We start from the raw sequence: 22,716 nt of genomic DNA, 5'->3' as shown, positions 1-22,716 counted from the left end.
ATAGGCGGTTCATCCATACAAATACGTGAAATAAACTTTTGTGAGCAAATAAAGGATATTTCTTTATATCAAATAATATATACGTACTCTGAGAACCACATCAGATCTGTCTATACAGTGTAATTGCAATCACATTCTTTCCATCAAGATTGCTGGGAAAAAATGCATTACAATGCCAAATGCATTTTCATCGCTACAAGCAGTTAACATTTAAAGCATCTACAGGGATGGAAATTAGCTTACCAGCATCATCCAAATTCACAACCTCCACAAAAATCTTCAGTGTCTGAAGAATACATTGGTTTACTCAAGGCTGGGGGGGGGGGGGGGGTAATAAGTTGCGATTACAATATTTGCAGAGGCACTGAGTGCAGAAATACTGGAGAAATAGATTTTAGGAGACAATTTATATCCTAGCATCAATGATATCATTTGCATGGTAGTACATGTACATTCACATTGGTGAGAAAGCTATCATACATTGTAATATAAAATTAATATTTTCCTTTCAGAAGTGACAGTTCTTCTCTAGCTACAAATACATGCTGCATTAAAGTAATGTGTTGTTTTCAATACCCGTTACTATAAAACCTAGCAACAACCACCCCAATTTTGGCACCACTTTGGGCTAACGCTGTGTGCCTGTGACGTCAATCTTTGGAAACAGAGATATTCCACATTCATACAAAAAGTCCACGTCTGACCAGAAAAAAAAAAAAAAAAATGTGCAAACCAGATGTTATCAGCTACGTGTAAATTTGAAAGCTGTGCTATCACATGCACATTCCTCCCACTGGTTTAAAAATATATACCATACACTATGACATGATTTGTGTTTGTTCTTCAGATCAATTCTTCTGAAATTACTGTATACAAGTAAATGTAGTCACTTTTGTTTGACCTTCTTTTTTTCTTTTTTTTTTACAAAGATGATGGCTACCGCTATGCACTGTATAATTCCAAGCTGCTACGGCTGTAGCAGGAAATATTCTACCTAGTACAGTAAAATGATATAGAACAAATGTGTTATATATAAAGTTGTACGAGGGAGCTGTCTAATCTTTAGACAGAAAAAAATCTGTCTGTTCGTCAGAGTTTTATGGTATTTTTAGACTTAGACGGTTCTCCTCAAAGACAAACAGGAGCTTCTCATAGACACCGCTGTGGGGGGATGCTCAACCACTGTCCCTATGGACATTAAGGGTATAAGGTACCTCACCCTCTTTGTTTATGTCTAATCACAGTCCCAGATCAGCAAATTTAAACTTAAATAGTAAAATCAACATCTGATAAACACAGCGCACTCTCACCAGCTGTTTGAAATACTAAAAAAGTTTGGATGGAAAAATTTGGCTCGTCAGCACGCTTTTAGCACACTGATACATGTAACTGATGATCGGTGAATGCATCCATCCACCGATCACATTGGTTTCCATGAGTACAGCATCCCCCACAGTACTGGGCATGAGACCTGTCAGTCTGTATAGGAGAAAATTCTGTAAAGTCAGATGTAGTCTCTGTGGAACATATACCGACAATAATTACAGACCGATCTTTCAGTCTATCTTAACCTTAGCTTTGAAACCTTGACACAATGCCTCTAACTTTAATAATGCATTCCAACAGTTGTTACAAATGCTGCTGTAGCTTTTTGTCCACCATTTGTGTAATGTGTTAGGTCATTGTATATACACATTGCTACTTGACCATCAAGAATTGCAGGATGGCTTCATAAGCATGAGTGTAAAAAATGTATGATCAGAGTTATGACTACATGGAATGAGTATGTAGTCTTCACTCAAGCCTGACTGTATACAATCTAAACAACTCGAAAAGAAGGCTGTTTAGAAGATTTAAACCTTTGAGCCATATATAAGAAGGGGGTTGTGAGAGAGAATTCATGTTCGCTTTTCATGTCTTTACTTCTGGATCATTGATGAAGAGACTACCAATCAGTCTTCACTCAAGCCTGACTTTTTGCATGCTTTCTTTCTTCTAACAGAGGGTAGGGAATGCTGCCAAGAGTGTGAACACAGCATCTTTTTTCACCTTCCAAGAGCTTTTCTTATGACACCTGAATAAATGGTACTGCAGTACGTCTTAATGGTCAAACCAATATGTCACTATGAGCACTGACAGCGTCAGATCAAACAGGCCTCAAACTTTGATCTCAAAGAGATTTCATAGATTCAGCTCTTCTGGGCACCCTTGGCATTGCATCCCTAGTTGCAGCTACATGAAATAGGAGTCAATCTCGCGTGAGTCAATGTACCAAGTGCGAAACAATTATTCTACTGTAATTCCTGCATGTATGTTGACTGCTAGTCTTCTGTAAAAAGAAATACCTTATGGAGTAAATGTAGAGCATCATATTTAACCAGTTGAAGACTAGTCCCGAGTATACTCGGGCAGGTGTCTCAATGCATGCTATAGCAAAATCAGCCCGTCCTCAACGGGTTAAGCAGAATCTTCTTTGCAGGAGTTTGAATTATGCAAGGTTAATCTTTTAAAATACAGCTTTCAGGAGATATAGTCCCAACAAATGATCAAACTTCTAAAGTCAACAAAGATTAACAAAAAGCAATAACGGCATTTAATTGGGGATACATTCGTGCCCATATTCCACACAAACTAAAACACTGAAAGGATACAAGAGACTTGCAGTAAACGTAAACCAGAGGATATCAAGGACAAAGAAACCACAATGAACGTAAAATGCTTGACTTCTTCTCCCAGATATAAGAATTCTCACCGAACTTATCATTTTTTTTTTTCATTCATTGGCACTTTCCAATGACAAAATCTTTGATACAGCTTATTGCTTTGGTTAATACGGTCACACGAACATCTTACTGTGACATACAGGGAGAACAGTACGCATTAAAACATGTCGAGTGACGTCATAACACTTTGCTCTGTGCTAACATATCGTCCTTGTTTAAAAGGAATGCATGACACGTTCTGAAAGTAACGCGGGTAATGACCTACAGTGATTGGCCACTTCCTACATATTCTGGCAATATGATTAAATAATCTGTACGGTAAAAAAGAAACACAAAAATACAAATGTGTTATGCTGTGAACGGGGAAAGGGTCTCTGAAAGTGGCTTAGATCAGACGCCTTTCCTGTCGGTTAGCACTCGCATTATACATCCCACACCTCCCACGGCATACACCTAGAGATGGAGAGACAAGAAAGAAAGAGAACAAAACAAAACAAACTGGGCATTAGAATCAGCTGGCAAGTAATAAAAGAAAGACAGGCATCTCTGCTTGTCTTATCATTTGAAAATAGATAAATAAATAAATAAATAAATAAATAAATAAATAAATAAATAAATCATAAGCATAAAGAAGAGTAACACTGAGATGGATCAAAACAGCCATAGAAACAATTTGATGACAATTGACAAGACTGTCACGAAATGAATTTAAGAAAAAAAAATCCACCCTGTACATATAAGTACAGAGACTCCAACCCCAAGCACCTTCTGATTCTCCTGCCTGAAACCCCTACAGTGGTGTAGAAGACAGGAGACTCAAACTTCATGTGCGCGAAGTCCCTTGGGTCAATAGGGTTCTAGGTGCTCTCTCGTTCTATCCCAGGCTTATTATTCAACATACGATGGCACTAAAAAGTTATAATTCAATGACTTAAATCATATACAGTGGAAACTCGATATAACGAGATGGTCGGGACCGAGTCATTTTCCTCGTTATAGCCGATATCTCGTTATATCAGTAGGCATAAAAGAAGGCATAAAATAAAGACATTAATTTGCACATGTGGGACTACCCATCATATTTCAATCAATACTGATAACTTCATATTGTGTGTGAGGGAATTACTCACCTTTATGGGTAAGAAGATGTTTTTCGCCAAGGAAATCCAATATCAAGAATGTGTTTCTTATTAATTGTAGATGTTTGAATTTGTAAATTTATATAGCTTGCGATTGTATCAAGATCGTCTGTGGATTGGTATGTGGTTATCGTACGGGTGTGTGTTGTGTGGAAAGCTTGAATATGGCCTGCACAGCACATTCTGTATGTACATTATGACTGCGTGTGTGTGTGTGTGTGTGAAGACGGGGAATTCCCTAAGTAGAAGGCCAATCACAGCATCAGATTGCCTCACACCTGCTAAACGTCATGATGATGTCATGTATACGTATGGCCGTCCCACCACATTTTCTGCATGTATCAGTGTGCGTGCACACACACATACTTCACACGTACAACATGTAGTGCTAGCTGGAGTGCACTGAAGAAAATGAATATGTGTGAACAAGACAGTTTTTGACGCATCAAGCTTTGTACATACAATCTCGAAAGATGATAGCACAGGCGAAGTAAAGCTTTACCGAAGGCATTTTGCTGTACCTCGCTATAGCAGGTTTGATTTACTATGTTTTTCTTTGTTTGGAAGTCACAAAATTTATCTCGTTATATCAGTTATTTCGTTATAGCCGATCTCGCTATAAGAGTAGCATTTTACATAGACTTGTGTGGAAGGAAATTTGGGACCGAGAAAATTTCCTCGTTATAACCGATATCTCGTTATAGCAGTGTTCGTTATACCGAGTTTCCCCTGTATTGGCTTAATAAAACTTCATTTCATACACCATATGCAGATCTATGCTATTCATGCATGCATATGCAATTGATTGGCATCTACAAAACCACACAAGCGGGAAAAATTTAATCTCAAGTGGGAGAAAAGGAGATTTTGCCAAATGGGCTTTCGGTGGGAGATCTCCCGTCAAAAGCAGGAGAGTTGGAGTCTCTGTAAGTACTGATATATAAAAAAAAAAAGACAATGATAACAAAACAAGAATGACAATCATACTTTTAAAACAACTGCTACTACAACCATATTATACTACACCTGTACTACTAACAACATTGATGACAGTAATACTAGTAATAATTATATCAAATATAGCTACAGCAGGGCTCGACACTAACGGTGGCCCGGGGCCACCAAAAATGAAAGTCGGGCCACCAAATTTTAAAAAAGTTCAAATTTGGTGGCCCGCCTTGGGCCCTCAAATTTTTTTGAAAAGTAGGGGCCTAGGTCAATAAATTCATAACTTTTTGTGCCGGAAATGCATAAATGCATGTAGTGAGTGTGTGACTCATTAAAAAAAAAAACAGGACTTTTAATGTTTCTTATTGTTCTTTTTTTTTTCAGGCCACCAAAAATTTGAAATTGATGATTTTGGTGGCCCCATTGGGCCACCAAAAAAAAAAGTTAGTGTGGAGCCCTGGCTACAGTAATGATTGAGTCATGTGACATGCTACATTGTAAAAGTATGTGCAGTTACAAATATAAATCTCCTCATTCATTTAAAGTCTTGAAATTTAAAGTTGCTTATAAAAATAAATAGGTCTTTAAAGTTTAGTCTTGAATGCTAAATTTTGAGTAACTTAAAAATCACAAACATGAAGGACTGCAAAAGAAAACTGTAGTGGAATGCAGGTTCTTTTTTGTTTTTCTGGTAATAATAAATTCTATTTAAAATTTCAGGTAAATTGCAATTAAAACTGATTTCATACCATGAGTTGATCACAGTAATTTTCACATCTCAAGTGATCAACATGGTATTTAAAGGGATGGTATAGCATTGGTTGAGATGGCGATTCACATTTTAACTTTCTGCGAACTAGAAACCACTTACATCTCAAAGAGCATCCACTTCTAAGAGGAATCAACAGTTTACTTGATGACAATCGGTTTTGTAATGGCCGAGACAACCAAAAAACAAAGCGATCCTAATAAAAAGTGGGGCTAACCTTTCATTCGGACCACTTTGTTTTACTTTGTCCTTGGATATTTCAGCCATTCCATAACCGATTTTCATCTGATTTCTCTTAAATTATATGCTCTTTAATACTGTAAAACGAGAAATGTTCTTGTGCATTTTAATTTCAAGAATTCCGCGAGCTGATTTTCGCCAAGTTAAAATGCACACTAAAGATCTTGTCTACACTGAATGCATTGAATGTTAGAGGCAACTAGTGAAAATTTTACACTGTGAATGAGGCCGTCAGCTCCCAGTCGCAAAAATTTCATGCCGCAAAAATATCGCATTCTACAGTATTTAGTAGTGGAAAATTGAGCAAAGAAAATGGGATGAATCCCATTTTCTTTGCTTAATTTTCCCTAATAAATAATATTCATTCTAGTCAGTTTGTCTGTTTGTGTTTGTTTCTACAGTATTTCATACAAGTGATTACTAATTATCTCGCAAAAAGTTAAAACCTAAATCCCCATCTCAACCAAAACTATACCACCTCTTTATGTATCAAAGAAAGCAAAGCTCAACTCTAATTTTCTGAAAGAATACTGTAGAGATGAATAGAGCAGAGAACGAAACAAAAGTTGATACCTTTTCATGCCACGTCAGCATAATACCCGCTGTTCCTTCGGATGGCTCAGCAAAGCTGCGGTAGATGTACTTCATTAAGACGTCAATACTCTCAGGGTCTAGGGAGTTCACTGCATTCTCGACTTCTGATGACTTGAAGTTTGTTAGAACCCTCATAACCACCGAGAAAGCCTTAGCCTATCCATGAGCAAAGTGTGTAAGATAACAATGCATACAAGTAAGTGCAGGAGAGAGTAAACAATAAACTGCATTTAAGATAGGGGATAAAATGCAATGAATTTAGTAAGTCTGCTAAAGAGAGTTCTGTTTTTTGTCGATACACCATACAGCAGCTCTGTGACTTCAGGATGTGTGGGTGTCTCTAAATGAATTGATTCCACTAACAAAATAAACATCTTTAAAAACTTTTTTGAAAAGTTTTCATTTTTACTTAACTCAAACTTTTCAATTGGATGGGCAAATGGTAAGTGTGAGTGCTACAGTAGTTTTAAGTTGGCACTGTACTGTGTACAATTGTAGGTCCCCCCCCCCCCCCCCACGTTACAGCGCTCTTCACTATAAATGGAATGGGGGGTAGCACAAGTACCCTCTGCTTAATTATGAAGAGTCAGTGAGGGTAGATATACCATTGTAAGCTGCACATGTATGCTGTATGTCCTATGCAAACAATACCGAGGGCCAATCACAAGATTTCTTTTCCATCATGTTCACTTCTGAATGGTCAAACTACATTTAACAATCCTGAGAAGCACTTACTTTGACTCCTGGATTCTTGGACATGACGGGAGGGTTCTTCAGCGCAAGATGGAGAGCTTCCGTATTTTTCTTTCTAAACACCAAATGTACATAGTTAAGGTTAGCTTTGAAATAACAGCAGGATTCATATGTTCAGATTGTAATTTGTATGAAAACTTTCAAGCCAATATAAAGGGTGGCATTCACAGAAAGAAGTACACTTGTATGTGTACAGTGCACTCCCATTATAATGAACACGGTTATAACGAAATTCTGGTTAAACGAAGTAACAATTAGGGCTGCAACATTCATTTTATGCGTTATAGGTCAATAGCACAATCAGGGTATGCAATTGTGTAACAGGACAAAAATGAAAAAACTTGGTGAAAATGCTTTTTTTGTTGTTTGTTGTAGCTGACTGTTCAAATTTTCATTTCATGTAAAGAAAGAGTCAAAATTTTGCATTAAACTGTGCATAAATTAGCATTTAAATTAGGGTTGTCGAATTACATTGAAATGACTAATATATTGGAAAAATTCATTTAAAAAAAAGGAGAATGTTTTTTTCATCTGATATTGCTGTTAGATATTCCTGATAAACATCCCTTTCATTCACCACCGGCACATAGCCATGACTTATCACAAAATATGAATGAATTTCATATTTTCACTTCTCGACATGGATGATCAATTTTGTAGGCATTATTTTGAATTCAAATAAAACTGCTTTTACATATTTTATCATATTTCACGTTTGCCAAAAAGTGAAGAGGCGAAACTTTCAGGAATAGGTAACAGACATAAAGTGGCCATTATTACAAATTTTTATGAAATTAGGGCTGGTACTTTGGAAGATATTATATTTTTCATCAAAAAATTATCTGTACAGTTTGACCTTGAATGTGCGCACAGTGTTTGGATCAATTCTCATATTTGTAAACACAGATAGAAGAATGAATGTGAGATTTATGATGACTTGAGTTGATATCCAAGCTGTGACACTCAAACAATGACATATTAAGCCAAAATACTATGTTTTTGCTTATGATATCTTTAGAAATTGAACAATCATTGAAATATGAACACTGAACACTTATCATATGACCTTCATGCAGTATAACATGGGCGTGTATCGCACTTTTTTATGCTCAGCAATTTGTAAAAATATAAAATAATAAGTTCCTATTGCTCAAATTTGCTAAAATTTTCACACAATAGATTTCTACATATGTACAATTCATGATTAAAAATACAAGGATATTCAATAAGGGGAAAAGATTCTTTAAAGTAGTCAAATTAGGATATACCTCACTGAAAATACTGAAAAACGGCTGCACTTATTTTACTCAGCATTTGAAAATGGCTCAAAACTCAAAAGTGGCTAAACATTTATTGGCAAACAGCGCACATATTGTAGTGTGTCTTCAGTACTTTCAGGAAAAGCATAAAAATAAGCTGTTTCTCCATGTATAGCTGTACAGCATGGGTTAAAAGGTCACAATGTCACAAAAATAAGCCAGCATTACACTCCTACCAGGATGGGACTTCAGACCTCATAACTTTCTCCAGGTGAAAGAACCACTGTTTTTTATTGCATGCAAGCAATGCCAGGAAAAAATCCATTAATTTGATACCAAACACATAGGGGTAGACTTAAAATATGGACCTCAAATCTTGATTTTACGTAAGTTGTAAAACGCTTTTTTTGACGCATTACGTGGGTTTTGGGGGACTTTTGGTAATTAATCTTTAATAATTAACAGTAAATGAGAAGAAATTAGCTATTGTCTTAACACATCTGATTATTGATGTCTTAGCATGCTGCATGTGAATTTTTAAGTCAGTTGGTGCATCCTTTTAGAAGTTACAATTTTTTAGAGTGAGACAGTCATGATTGCATACCCTGATTGTGCTTATCACCTATAATGAAAGAAAACTGCCGGTCCCAAGGACTTTGTTACATCGTATAACAGGAGTCCACTGCACAAAAACTGAATTTTAGAACCAGAGATAGGAAAATGTTGAGTTTTGCTTTGATATTTTTTATTCTTATTTCTTTTCTGGCAGTGATGCATGGTCAGTTTGAAAGAGTATATCTCCAACTATGCATACTGTTAAAAAGAATACCAGCTGCAACCATATGTTATTGTACTGAGTGACTTGGGTGATTTGATACAAAAATGAAGGATACACTGTATTCTGTGCTCATATTTGACATGCAGTTTGGTCCAGCAGAACTTGAGATATTTGCCTGGATATAAAACCCACCTTAGTGCCAGGCAGACTCAAGGCATGAGGACACATTGAGAGAAGAAATCAGTATCTTTTTTATGGAACTGTTGCATAAGGCAACATATAAGCATATGTTTATATGTTCGCCCGTGCGGCATAATATGCCTGGCTCGAAACCGGCAATTATGCTGCACGGGCAGTGACCCGTGACACACACACACACACACATACACCCCCAAGGGATAGGGTTACGGGCAACTGAATGGGTTTTACAATACGGCTACGGGTATCTCCACCCTCTAGCCCAGCATGGGCAACCCGTCCGCTTACCACAGTATAAAAAGGGGACGTGGCACATACTACGAAGAGAGACAAGGAACAAGAAAAAAGAACAAGGAACCCGAAACAGCAAGCGACCAAGGAAACCAGCGACACTGCGACACCGCGTACCAGCCAGGGAAAGCAGTACGACCTGGCATCCGCGGCATCCTGCCTACCTGTCTCTTCTTTGGTCCTGCCCTATAATGCAGGACTACCGAGCAAGGTAAGTTACCTTACCTCACTTTATATAAGTGAGTTAATTACATTTTAGTTATTTACTGACCATGTTGTGCGAGGCGTCGCGACCGAGTAATTACGATCATCACAGCAGCGTTATGGTTGCAGCGCGCCGCAAAACAGAACCACATAGACTTCAAAGATATCAGAAGCACAAGTAAGGCTAACCCCGGGGCGCTCCTTCACACAGTTATACTGTGGCTTCGCATTCGGGCTGGTCACAATTAAGGCAGGGCAAACCTATGGGGAACATACAACTTCCAATGTACAATGTATTTGTCAGAACCAGGTGGGTATCCATGAAAGATGATGATGATGATGATAATAATATTAACAATGATAACGACTGTAATAATTACGTTGATATTTTCGCGCAACTAAATCTTCTGGATGAGCAGCTCAAAAGCATTATTTGCAGGTTCTTAAATTTGTGCTGTGCAGTTCCCTAATCATTTTTTCCCCTACATGTACCAATTCACAGACACACACACACACAATAATTGTTTTAACATTTCCACGCATGAAAATCGATGCACATTTACTACTGTATTATATTCCACAACATGCATACTGGTGTACGCACACACACTTGATTACGGTATAGGGTCTATACACAAACAATCCATTCAAATATGCCCCATCCCCTATTGCTAATACGTGTGATGTGCATGTAATGTTTTTCCAACATGTAATTTCATTATACGGTGTCATTGTTTTGCTGTTGATCATGTTTATCATCAGGTTGTTCAGTAATATTTGGACATTTTCAAATCCCCAGCAGAATAGAAAACCACTCCGCATAGCATAGTCTCATGCGTGTACATGTATGTTCGTTCTGTGTACGCGCAGTGCTATAGATAGAGGGGTGTCAGTTTCGTGGACTTTTCATGTAGAGTGTTGATGTGTTGGACACCTACCATATACACTACACTGTATATACCTAGTTAGCCCCGGAGACCGCGCCGCCAGGCGCGGTCCTGGCGGCTTCCCCGCAGTTTCGCTTATGTGAGAATAACGAATAGCTCCCCTATTCTGTGCGCTTGTGCAAGAGATTGTGAATTCTGTGAACATCGGTGAGCTGCTTATAAGACATCATTTTGTGCATCACAAACAATGAAATGCATCAAACAGTCGCCGATGATAGTCATTTAGGTTTCATCGACCCATGTAAGTATTCCTAGTAGTTTCTGTTGAAAAATTAAGGAAATATAGCGCCGCAAAGGCACCCGTTTGTTCAACATGAAGATCTGAATGGGAGCACGGCGCAGCCGCCACACGCTGCGTGTGGCGGCTGTCGCAGTTAATACCTAGTAATCTAATCAGACAGAATGGAAAATGCCATAAAATTAAAACAACACAACAACATGCAACATGCAACAGAAGAGGGAGCTAGAATGGAATTTACTGTTCGATTCTAAGACAAGTGCACAGATTCAGAATTATTTCAACTTTCTATCAAATAGAACAGACACGTTTGAGGTCATCTATAACTTGTGTCACGATATGAAACGTTTGTGAGTCCTAGTAGGACCTATAATCACTGCATGAAACTGCTCTATGACTATCATGACTATCCTGATTCCTGATCCTGTATACAAATGTAGTACTACTACTAGGTACTACACTAAAACACTAGTGAGCTATGCAGTGCCAACGGGCTCAGCGGACAGATGGCGCGGCCTCGACGGGCCGTGCCCGGGCGACCAGCCGCCAGAAAAAGGATACGAGTTTAGAAGCCGCTGAATTTCCCCTTCGTCTGGTCCCGCAACTTGATCATCGAAAAGCTGGTCATCTTGGAAGTTGTTCTCATCATAATCGTCTACATTTACTTTCCTAAATTTTGATGCTCCTGTGTTTTTCGACATGATGGAATAGGCAAGTGTCTTTCCTCCAGCAAATAATCGGTTTCGGAGTTCCTTTCAATGTAACGGGGGTCACTCCCAGTCGCCGTGTCTTCCTGGTACAATAAATTTCTCTACTCACCTGCTAAGCGATACTGGGATCGGGAGCACAGTTTATTGGTGATACATGGTGAAAGGGGGCTGAAAGACTACAACTACCACTTGGAATGCTGCATCTAGCAATACGAATACTCGTCAATTCATTTCAACTTGTTATGTCAAGGCGTTTCAATTTCAATCTTCAATCTTCAATTCATTTTTACTAACAATTCACATGTAATACAAACCTCTTGTGTGGACACGTACATTGTTTTGTATAATTACAAAAATTGAACAAGCATGCTTACAAAGAATTAATGTTGTGTGGGACCTTATGAAAGCACAGCTTATTGTTAAACAAGGTCCCACCCCCACTCCCACCCAAAAAAATACATGCGGATGAGTGGAAATGATATACAATGTATTGCAAAATAAAGGGCTGAGGTGAGAAACAAAAACAAGAGATAGGTGGGGAAGAAAGAGAAGGAAAAAACGGAGAGAGTATAGTGACATACGGTACAAGTATGCGTAAATACAAAGTACACACAATCATCAATCAACATAAGATGCAAGAAGGTGTGGTTTTTTGTTTTGTTTTGTTTTGTTTTGTTTTTTTGCTTTAATACAGATAAAATGGGGGCAGATTTATAGGCAAATTGTTCCAACATAAGCTTAGGACCAGAATAAATAACAGTGTTTTGTGCAAAGGTGCATGGTGCTTTTTCACATAATTATATTAAGACCTAATTTGAGGGGTGAGTATATATGCTGTAGTTATAATGGTCATTGACGGTAAAGGACCTTTATTGGGCTGTCGTTTGTACAACCTAATTGTATACTAGTAATTCAAAGAATTAAAGGCATTATTTACCATTTGCAGATGAAACAAAAACCCAGCTTCGGTGCTTCAAAATAGTTCTAAGATGTGTGTTTAGGATAGAAACAACCAATGTAAAAATTTGAATCAGTCGGTGATGTATAGTCAATGTTGAGTATTGTTAGATATACTAAATGTGCAGAACAATGTTATACTAAAAATGTTTCTAGACTAAACCGTCTACAGTTATGGTTTATTGAGAAAAATTGTGTATATCTCCTTATATTTTAGGCTTTATTGCAGATTTTTTTATAGGATGTGATACAACATTCCAAATGTGATAGGCCTAATGACTTTAAAAGAAATGGAAGAGGAAAAGAGTAGAAAGAAGATTACTCAGCTGAAGAAGAACTTATAGAAGAAAAAGGAGTAGAAGTTGCTTGTATGCTTTTTTCCCCCGCCATATAGTAGGCCTACTTTTATTTTTTAATCTCACAAAAGTTGATGTTTCCCATATGACCTCAATGAATTCTTTGAAATATCAAAACAATTGTGTGCAATTATACTACTATCTTGTGAGCATATTATCACAAAAATGCCATATATTAATTTACTTTTTTACGAAATATATAATCATGCATAGACGTTCTTATGGACAAATGGTTTCCTTAACGCGATCACACTTCCAGTAATATTGTTCAACGTCAGCTGCTATGATTTAGAACGACGTGCTATGAATATCCCTTTCGTTTCCTTTCTCTCTCTTCTTTTTTTTTTTTTTTGAATCAAACTTCCCACTGATACCGCGCCCGTGGCTTATGGCACAATAATGTTAACCTTCAATCTACCATTGAATTATGATGACCAAAAGGTATCGATGCAGTTGATCTTGTAACATACACACACGCAGAGAGAAATGCACATAGTAAACAAACTAATTTACAGGTATATGAGGATGCGTTTTTACTTCCTTCTTTGAACCTAAGATTGCCGAAATTGATAGTGCAGCCACCACACAGCTTCTGTTACAGGGATAATACTTACGAGTGCTCACTTAATTCGAACTGTCTAGAATTTAGACTAAGTGGTTACAAGGTTGTTGTAAAACGTGTAGTTGAAGTGTGCGCGGAAGTACAACCTTGGTAGAATTGACCTGACCGGATATTCCTCCTTTCTCTTGGCACTGTCGAACTATCAAAATGGTACGATGATAATGTAGAAGTCAATCGGGTTAAATCGTTATCATCAATGCCCGTATCATAACATGGAATCCTTTTTTATGAAGAACTGTATATTCTTAAACGTTTAGGTACAATACTGTATCCATTTACAAAGTTTCTACGGAATATTTAGCAAAAATTTGATCACACGTTATACGGGTATCGTTTCAAATTGTATAGTCCCGTGGGCTAATATTCATGTTCTGTTCATGTTTGTTCATTCCCCAGTTAGAACGGCACACGTATTAATATGACCGCGATTCCGTGTGATGGCGGATTATGGCTTATACCCACTTAAGTCAACGGTATATTTTTAGACATGATCGCGATAATGCCTAGACATGTTCTCGTAATCGTTCAATTTGAGGCAATCGCACACTTTTGGGTCCATGATCAGTAAATTTATCGGCACCGGCACCGCGGCACTGACACCGGCTGACACACCACTCTAAATGATGTGTGGCAATAGCAATGCAATGCAAACCATTGGCAATTATCAATGGCAATACTGTAGCAGTTATGAAAGGAGTGCATTGATATCATTCTATTCATAAGTAATACAGCTGTATGTCAAACAGCATGTTCGAATCCAAACCTGATCTACTTTTGCCTTCCTGTACGTGGGTTTGCGTCTGCTACTACTAGCCCCGGAGACCGCGCCGCCAGGCGCGGTCCTGGCGGCTTCCCCGCAGTTTCGCTTATGTTAGTTCAAGTATTCTGTGCGCTTGTGCAAGTGATTGTGAATTCTGTGAACATCGGCGAGCTGCTTATAAGACATCATTTTGTACATCACAAGTAATGAAATGCATCAAACAGTCGCCGATGATAGTCATTTAGCGTCAATTACCGTATGGTCGCCACTTGTGTGTAGTTCTTGTGTACGTCCGCGCTGGCGAACTAATATCGCCACTGAATTAGCCTGCCGCATATTATTAGCGTGTGTGTTATACATACGCTTCAATGAAGGAGGCATTGTCGGTCACGCGTTTGAAAATCTCCCTTAATCTGCCACCTGAAATCCATTCTAAATCAAAAACATCCTCGCATTAAAAATGGTTTTATCACCTGTTACATATGGTAAAATATATTTTGATTACAATTATTTGTGTTTTTACGGAGGAAAAAGGTGAATTACGAATGTATTTTGAGAGTGATGAAAATCCGTCGCCCAACCTGATCTCCGATCGTGGCGCGCGTTACATGCGATGTGAATGTCTGGCGACCTTACAGCAGTGGCGACCATACCATAATTGACGTTAGGTTTCATCGACCCATGTAAGTATTCCTAGTAGTTTCTGTTGAAAAATTAAGGAAATATAGCGCCGCAAAGGCACCCGTTTGTTCAACATGAAGATCTGAATGGGAGCACGGCGCAGCCGCCACACTGCGTGTGGCGGCTGTCGCAGTTAGTCTGCTACCTACCGCTAGTACAGTACGCCAGTAGCCCGAGGAGGACGATCTGTTCAGCACGCTAATTTATAAATTATATATAAGTCGAAATTTTGCGCTTATTTGTTGTGACCTTTGGTGTATTTTGTACTTAATTAATCCACATTGCGCAAAATATGGCAGTATCAAACTTCACTTTTGTCAAAATTGAAGTGTTTTCTGATTTTTTGAAAGGAAGATTTATCGACAGCACATAACTATAAGCGCATGTGGTAAGAATGGTAGGGCACGAAATGGACCTTGCAATGCCTGTTTCAGTGAAATTGGCTGCCTGATTAGAGCCCTTGAAGAGCTTCGCAGTTGCTGCCGCGGGAGTCGCTAGGGTGTTGTGTGATTCATGACTGCCCGCGGACGCCATTGCTTGCATGGCTTGAGCACTGTCTGCGCTGGATGCCGCAGGACACTGGCACAAACGGTACCTAAGAGCTGGTGAACGGCGGAATTCACAGTCTTTGATTGTGAATGTAGCAACAGCATGCTAAAATATCACAAACAGACAGGCATTAGACCATTCTAGAACACTTGAGGTAGCCTCCATGTCACATCGTGAAAACAAGATCTCACGTCTGTGACCTCCTCATTCATGAAAATATCTGTGTGCCAAGATGACAGCTTTCACAGACAGTATGCAAAAATGACCAGATTTATGTTATAGTACTATAATGTGTTGTTTTGCATCAGTCAGAGCTGTTACACTAGTTCCAAACACAGTGCCCTTCTCATATCACTTAAGACATTTGCTCTTGAAACAATTACTGTGGTCTTATTTTCTTTGAGGACTCTAGGGTTAAGTTTACTTTGATGTGGGAATTAGGGTTATGGTTATGTTTGTGGGTACAATTTGTGTTTGGCTCAGCATGCAGATATTTCATGGGAGCAATTGTCGCAGGAGCAAATGTCATGGAACCCATGTCACCAAGTTAGTGTGGGTGCTGAGAACACTTTGCTGACAAAACTATCCAGATCCAGATTCAGATTCAGATACTGAAGGAGGAGAGAAGGGGGAAGTGGGGAAAGTGATTTAAAGAGTGTGCTACCCATCGCTAAGTTGTAAAACTATTTTATCTACTAGTGTCAGGAGTTAACAAGCATTTATTATTGGCAGAAGACTTTCTTACCGAGAGCAACTGTTCTATGAGTGTTAACATTAACTCTAGTCTTTGATATGAATGCTCCAAGTAAGTAAATACAAAATTGTACAATTTGTTTGTTTGTTTTTTTCAGTACCTGACAGTTGAGTGTAGTAAATTGCTTGGCCTGGTTTAGTTCCTGTTTGTCAAGTATGTTCAGTAATTGCAACTGATTGACAATTGTCCTGCATCAACTCCTGTGACACGATTGTCAATCAGTCACAATGAAAACATCTCGACGGAAGAATTTCATGAATTTGAATGCTCAGTGTTTGCTGTTCTTTCCCTTTGCTGTGAAGTATTATGCAAAGTGGCTTCACTCTTTGGGAAACCTCTGTTCTCTTGTCTGCACACAGACGCGCATCAAGGCCCATGAACTGCGTGGCAAAAAGAAGGAGGATCTGGAGGAGAACCTCAACAAGCTGAAGCAGGAGTTGGCTCAGCTCAGGGTTGCCAAGGTGACGGGTGGGCAGGCATCCAAGCTTGCCAAGATGTGAGTAGAGGATGTATGGAGTGTTTCATGACATCACTGGAATTTGGATTATTTGAATTGTTGATTTGATACAGTGCACTCCCATTATAAGAAAGTCCCCGCAGTGTACCATTTGCCTTCATTGTACAGTGAACTGCCGCTATAACAAAGTCCTCGGGACCAGTATGTTTCTTTCGTTTAATAGAACTTTTGTCATAACAGAACAAACAAAAAAAATACAAATACAAAGATCCGATAATGTTACAGCCTGAATTTGTACTTCATTGTAACCGGAATTTCATTATAGCAGGAGTGCATTATAACAAATTTTAGTTATACCCAAACAATGAAGCACACAAAGACATATTTTGTTAGATAAAAAATTGTTACAAGACATATAATGTTCAGAGGCTGTTGTCCAAGCCAAGCGTTTTGCTTATTGATATGGTATCCTCCACCCGTGCACTTAAAGATCTGTAATGATATTTATGTATTATTTCACATGATTATATATTTGTAATGCCAAATTTTGTTTATATTTTTATGACTTGTAAATAATATGTTCGATATTGTTATACTTATTTTCTCTTATGTACTAGTGGAGAATTAAAACTTATTGAAACTGAAATGTAGACGATATTAATTTGTTGACCCGAATGTTTACCACATTGTAACAAGAATTTTGTTATAATCATATAGTTTAATACTAATGGGAGTGCACTGTAATTGATCTTGATGGTGTTTGTTAAATGCAGTGATCAGTGATAAACTTCAATGGACTTGACCCTATCATGTGCAAGACTTGCTATAATTTTACCTTATTCAAGTTATTGTGATGATAATGTCGTATGTATTTGACCGTAAAACAGTGTGGTATAGGTATTGGGTTTGCTCCTACATTTGTATTTCACAGGGTCCACAGAACATACTATATATTGTTTTTTTTTTGGGGGGGGGGGAGGGGAGTGGGTAGGGGCAATTACCCCATACAGCCTCTATATCAGCTCTGTATAAAAGGAGACAGTAAATTGATTTTGTGTTCACGAATATGATTGAAATACAGAAAATGTTGGGACAAGCCTATGCAGGCATAAAATACAACTCATATATTTTGTAGCCACAAGTGGAGTAATGACAGGTTTTTGTGTACGTCCACTTTACCTAGTAAAACTTCATTGATGATATTGGATAATCTAGTGTGCAGCTTGCATCTTGTAATCTCTTTACAGTGTTTGATCATCCCCCAATAGATTAGATCATCTATTGATAGTCATCAATTCTAATTTTAGTGAGATTAGATTAAATCAGTGTAAGTTTGCTTTTCTCTTTCTTGTTGTTTTGTTTGGAATAGCCGTGTCATCCGTAAGAGCATTGCCCGGGTGAGGACTGTCATGAATCAGACGCAAAAGGAAAACCTGCGCAAGTTTTACCGCAACTTGAAGTTCAAGCCCCTGGACCTGCGCCCCAAGAAGACCCGTGCCATCCGCCGCCAGCTCAGCCGCTCCGAGCTCAACCGCCGCACCAGCAAGCAGATCCGAAAGGCCAGCATTTACCCAATGCGCAAATACGCCGTCAGGGCATAGACTGGGACTCCGTTACTCATTTATCATACAATGATTGCATACACACCACATGGACCATATGACTCCGTTTTTCAACTCTACCCAAAACATCCATAGCAATCGTGAGTGTAGACAGACCCAACCGGTGATCTGCTAGTCTTCTTCCCCAGTGGCATATCTCCTACTTCTGTTGACTTAGGTAGTGTGTTACCATCTTATGCCAAATGCCAGGTGGACAATAAAATCTACTCCACAAACATCAGAATTCAGTCTTGTCTTGGTGTGTATTCGTGTGTGGAATTCAGTTCAGACACTTTTGTGAATGCAGATTACCATGGATGCAGTCACACTGTACGAAACTACGCATAGTTTCACTGCATGGTATTTTGTTCCCCATTGTTTTGGTAGTGTGACCACAAACTTCTTGAGCACTTAAGCTGTGTTCAGACAAGGGCAGTTTTGGTCGGAGTAACTTCGGAGGAAGGGTCGGAGGAAGCTTGGTCGGAGTAACTTCGGGGGAAAGGTCGGAGTAGTGCCCGTCTGAACAAGGTCGTGGTAACTTCCTCCGGTTGGAGGAACTTACCACGACCTCTTCCTCCGACCAAGATACTCCTGAGAAAACTCAGGAGTATCTCGCTACCACGACTAGCCGGTCAGAGTAAATTGCCCGTGCGGACAAGCCCTCGGAGTATCTCTGAACTTACATACCTTAAGACCTATATAGGTAAAACTTCCGGGGGCAAATCGCATTGTTGACATTTTGCGAGTACACGTGCGCGTGTAGTGCAATTCTAACCTAGTCGATCGCGACGAAGAAGCTAGCGCTCAGAAATTTCCGTCAACAAGGATGGAGAAGACAAATGCCACTTGTAAAAAACTATCTTATGGTCGACGAGCGCGGCGCAACCACTTCTGGAAGTTACATCAACCCTCCATGGTGATCCCCGCGAAGGCCGTGGTAAATTGGTCAGAGTTTCTTCCCACGACCGTCGTGTGGACACAGGGTTGTGGTAAGATAAGTATGAATTTTAATTTCAATTGCTGCGCCATAAAATATTTTCCTCCGAGTAGAAATACGTCTGAACATGGCTTGTGTCGTAAAAAAAAAGATCAGGAAAATTCTCACGAAACTATGCATAATTTTGCGTAGTGTGACTGCGTGCAGCTAAGACTTTGAGAACTTAGTGACGTGATAATAGATCCAGTATGTTGTTTACGCACATTGTGAATTCTTTGGTACAGTTTTGTGAGTTCACAGTTATTAAATCTATTATTTTCTTTATGGGGGGGGGGGAGGAGGAGGGAGTGTGAGATTGAAACTGGGGTTATTTTTTGCATCACTGAAACTGTGTAGTTTTGTTGATAGTGTGACTGTATGCTCAAACTTTTGCAATTTACAGGTACCCAACCTGTATCTGGAAGCATAATCTAGTACTGCGCATAGTTTTGTACAGTGGGACTGCAGTCTCTGAAAGCATCTGTGTCTTAGTACAGGGCACTCCCGTTATAACAAAGTCATCAGGACCGGCAGTAATTTTCTTTTGGTATACTGTATTGAGATTTCATTGTAACCGAATTATAAAGTGTAGAAAGATATATAGATGAAAATTTAGGACCTAGATTTTTACTTTTTTGTAGCAAGAATTTTTTGTTGTACATTGTACATACATGTATGTAGTATGTTTGTTATAACAGGAGTGCACTGAACTCTCAAAGATGATGAGCAGTTGAATCAACAATCTCTTAGCATATCTTATTCACTCCCATGAAGGTATGTTGTTAACTGCAGCTGGAAGCAAAATCTTGAGTTCGCCTCATCTCATCATCTAGCTCTTTGTGAGGAGCAGTGACCCAAGCTTGATCCATGTTTAAAGGGGAATTTGCCAGGCAAGCTACAAGTTTATGTGAAAAGAAAGAGTAAAATATCACAAGCGCAACAGTGAAAATTTTATCAAAACAGGGTTAAAAGTAAAAAGGTAAATGACGTTTTGGAGATGCACTCGTTTTTGCACAAAGTTTTTTGAACATTGAACAGCTGATATGAATACATGTATTTAAATAAGTGAGCTAGTGATGTCATAATTTCAGACAATTAATTTTTCTACCATAAAAGTGTAAAACATTGTTATTCTTGGCTGAATAACTCCAAAACAGTGGTCAATCAAATATATCTGTATTGGAGACTGTTGCACAATTGTGCTGGAACAAAAATTCCAAGATTACATGTACAAAATGTAAGGCAAGTTTAATATGAGACGAAAGCTTCACCAACCATAACTTATTATTTTCATATTCGTAGTGACTGTACGAGGACTGTTGTAGTGAAAATAACTTGTCAAGCAAATTTTCACAATCTCATAACTTCCCTAATTTTTAGCAGATTTTGATCAAATTTTCACTCTCTTGCTTTTCAAATTTCACTCGTTCCTTTCAGTCTCAAATCTTGACTTGCCTGGAGTTCCCCTTTACATACCAACACTGGGTGATTTCAAGTTCGGTGCTAGTGCTAGTGCTAGTGCTAGCTCCCAAATAACTGCGTTATTTAAATCGAGCTCCAACACCGGCGGTCAGATTAACGAAGCGATACCGATCAAAATTATCAATCCCAACACCGAGGTGCTGGCATAGCACCACCGCGCAGTCTGCAGGAATTGTGCGACGAAAAAAATTATCGCACGTGATGACAGTTAAATATTAAAAGATGCAGCCATGATTGCTTAGTTTTAGACTCATAATGAGGAAAACAAATTAAAATGCCACAAATTTCATCCCTTCTTAAAAACACAACTATCTTAATCTTGCTCCCAGGCTCAAATTTATGTAGCCATGTCTGCAGTGTTCGTGTACGTTACGTGGGTGACCGCTGTACTAGCATAGGCTTTATCATAGCAGTGAATGCGGGTCTGCAGGACAACGCTAACACCAGCACCGAACTTGAAATGACGAAGATGATGATCCCTAGGGGCTAGTGTTACAGAGATGCCAAGTTCAAAAAACTTTCATGAGTGAGATTTTTATGACTCGGCGTCTCGCGCGCATGCGCACGCGAACGAGGAGGGTGTCCCCCTCCCATGGTAGGGAGCTTTTTTAAATTATTAGCTCTTAATGATGCGATCTGGTGCATACTTAAGTGACTATTTTTTACTAATTTTGAAAGGCAAAAGGGAAATATACCTTCAATTGCAACTATCACTTTAATTCTTTGAGCTATGCTCCTTATTTTTGGCCCAAATTGCAGACTTCACCAGATGCGTGAGAAAAATGGGTGCCATGCGTGAGATCGTGAGACAGACCCTAAATGCTTGAATCTCACGCAGAATGCGTGAGACTTGGTAGCTCTGAGTGTTAGTCAATGCTAATGGGGATAAAACACGTAAATCGCTAACGCAAACGGCGGAGCTCGGTTCAGCAGACGACATTCAACACCGAGCTTGGCACCAACTACCGGAAACACGTCATAATTTTGAGGTCAACTCCCAACGCCGACGTGATTTCAAGTTCGGTTTTATCACTGGTGCTAGTGCTGAAATAGCACGAGCACTACCACGAGCACCGAACTTGAAATCACCCAATGAGTAGAGCATTGTGTGTGTGCCATGATGCACATGTGATTGTGTTTGTTTCTGAGTGTGTGTATTATGTGTTTTGTGTGTAGGTTGGTGTGTCTCGTGTGTGAACAGGTACATGTATGTGTATTTGCATGTGTCCTTGTGGGTGTGTCTGTCTGCGTGTTTAACCAGCACACTGTGTGATTCTGATTGTCTGTTCCCATTCCCATTCCAGTGGCGGATCCAGAGGGGGGCACAAGGGGCACATGTCCCCTTTATTTATCGTTCAAAACAAAAGAAATAAAAAGAAAAAAAATTAAATGAAACCCGGAAGTGGCACCAGAATAATATTGTATTAGTTGCGCCCCCCCCCCCTCCTTTACAGAAATCCTGGATCCGCCCCTGCATTCCTCTCTACTTGCACCAGTAATATTCAAATGTGATCATTTCAGTTCACAAGAGGTGATGAGACGAGACATTAAACATATACACTGTACATCAAATTGTATCTTACAAGGACATTAAAAAAAAAAAAAAACTTGCTGATACACTGTACCTGTAGATCCATGACTGCCTAATATACCGTAGGCTACTAGTGTCTAATCTGTATGTCAAAAGCCTCATGATGATTCTATGAAAATAGGCTCTGAGCACCTGTACC

At 39.0% G+C, this 22,716-nt stretch overlaps 2 protein-coding genes across 2 annotated transcripts; one reads left to right on the top strand and one right to left on the bottom strand.

Annotated features, from left to right (window-relative positions):
- Positions 1-331: 331 nt before the first annotated feature.
- LOC139717915 (actin-related protein 2/3 complex subunit 5-B-like) lies at positions 332-11,857 on the bottom strand. Its single transcript, XM_071629402.1, has 4 exons — positions 11,643-11,857; positions 7,149-7,221; positions 6,393-6,569; positions 332-3,176 (listed from the first exon to the last, which is right to left on the bottom strand). The coding sequence occupies exons 1-4, from the start codon at positions 11,780-11,782 to the stop codon at positions 3,114-3,116; spliced, it is 453 nt and encodes a 150-aa protein (XP_071485503.1). The 5' UTR covers positions 11,783-11,857; the 3' UTR covers positions 332-3,113.
- Positions 11,858-13,850: 1,993 nt separating this feature from the next.
- On the top strand, positions 13,851-18,772 carry LOC139717906 (large ribosomal subunit protein uL29-like). Its single transcript, XM_071629393.1, has 3 exons — positions 13,851-13,876; positions 16,830-16,966; positions 18,297-18,772. The coding sequence occupies exons 1-3, from the start codon at positions 13,874-13,876 to the stop codon at positions 18,526-18,528; spliced, it is 372 nt and encodes a 123-aa protein (XP_071485494.1). The 5' UTR covers positions 13,851-13,873; the 3' UTR covers positions 18,529-18,772.
- The last annotated feature ends 3,944 nt before the right edge of the window (positions 18,773-22,716 follow it).

This window comes from Diadema antillarum, unplaced genomic scaffold, assembly GCF_040938485.1.
Source record: "Diadema antillarum isolate AM-2024a unplaced genomic scaffold, OU_Dant_1.0 scf00000085, whole genome shotgun sequence".
Taxonomy (NCBI): domain Eukaryota; kingdom Metazoa; phylum Echinodermata; class Echinoidea; order Diadematoida; family Diadematidae; genus Diadema; species Diadema antillarum.
The sequence above is the reverse complement of the archived record's forward strand: the minus strand, read 5'-3'. Positions and strand labels throughout refer to the sequence as shown.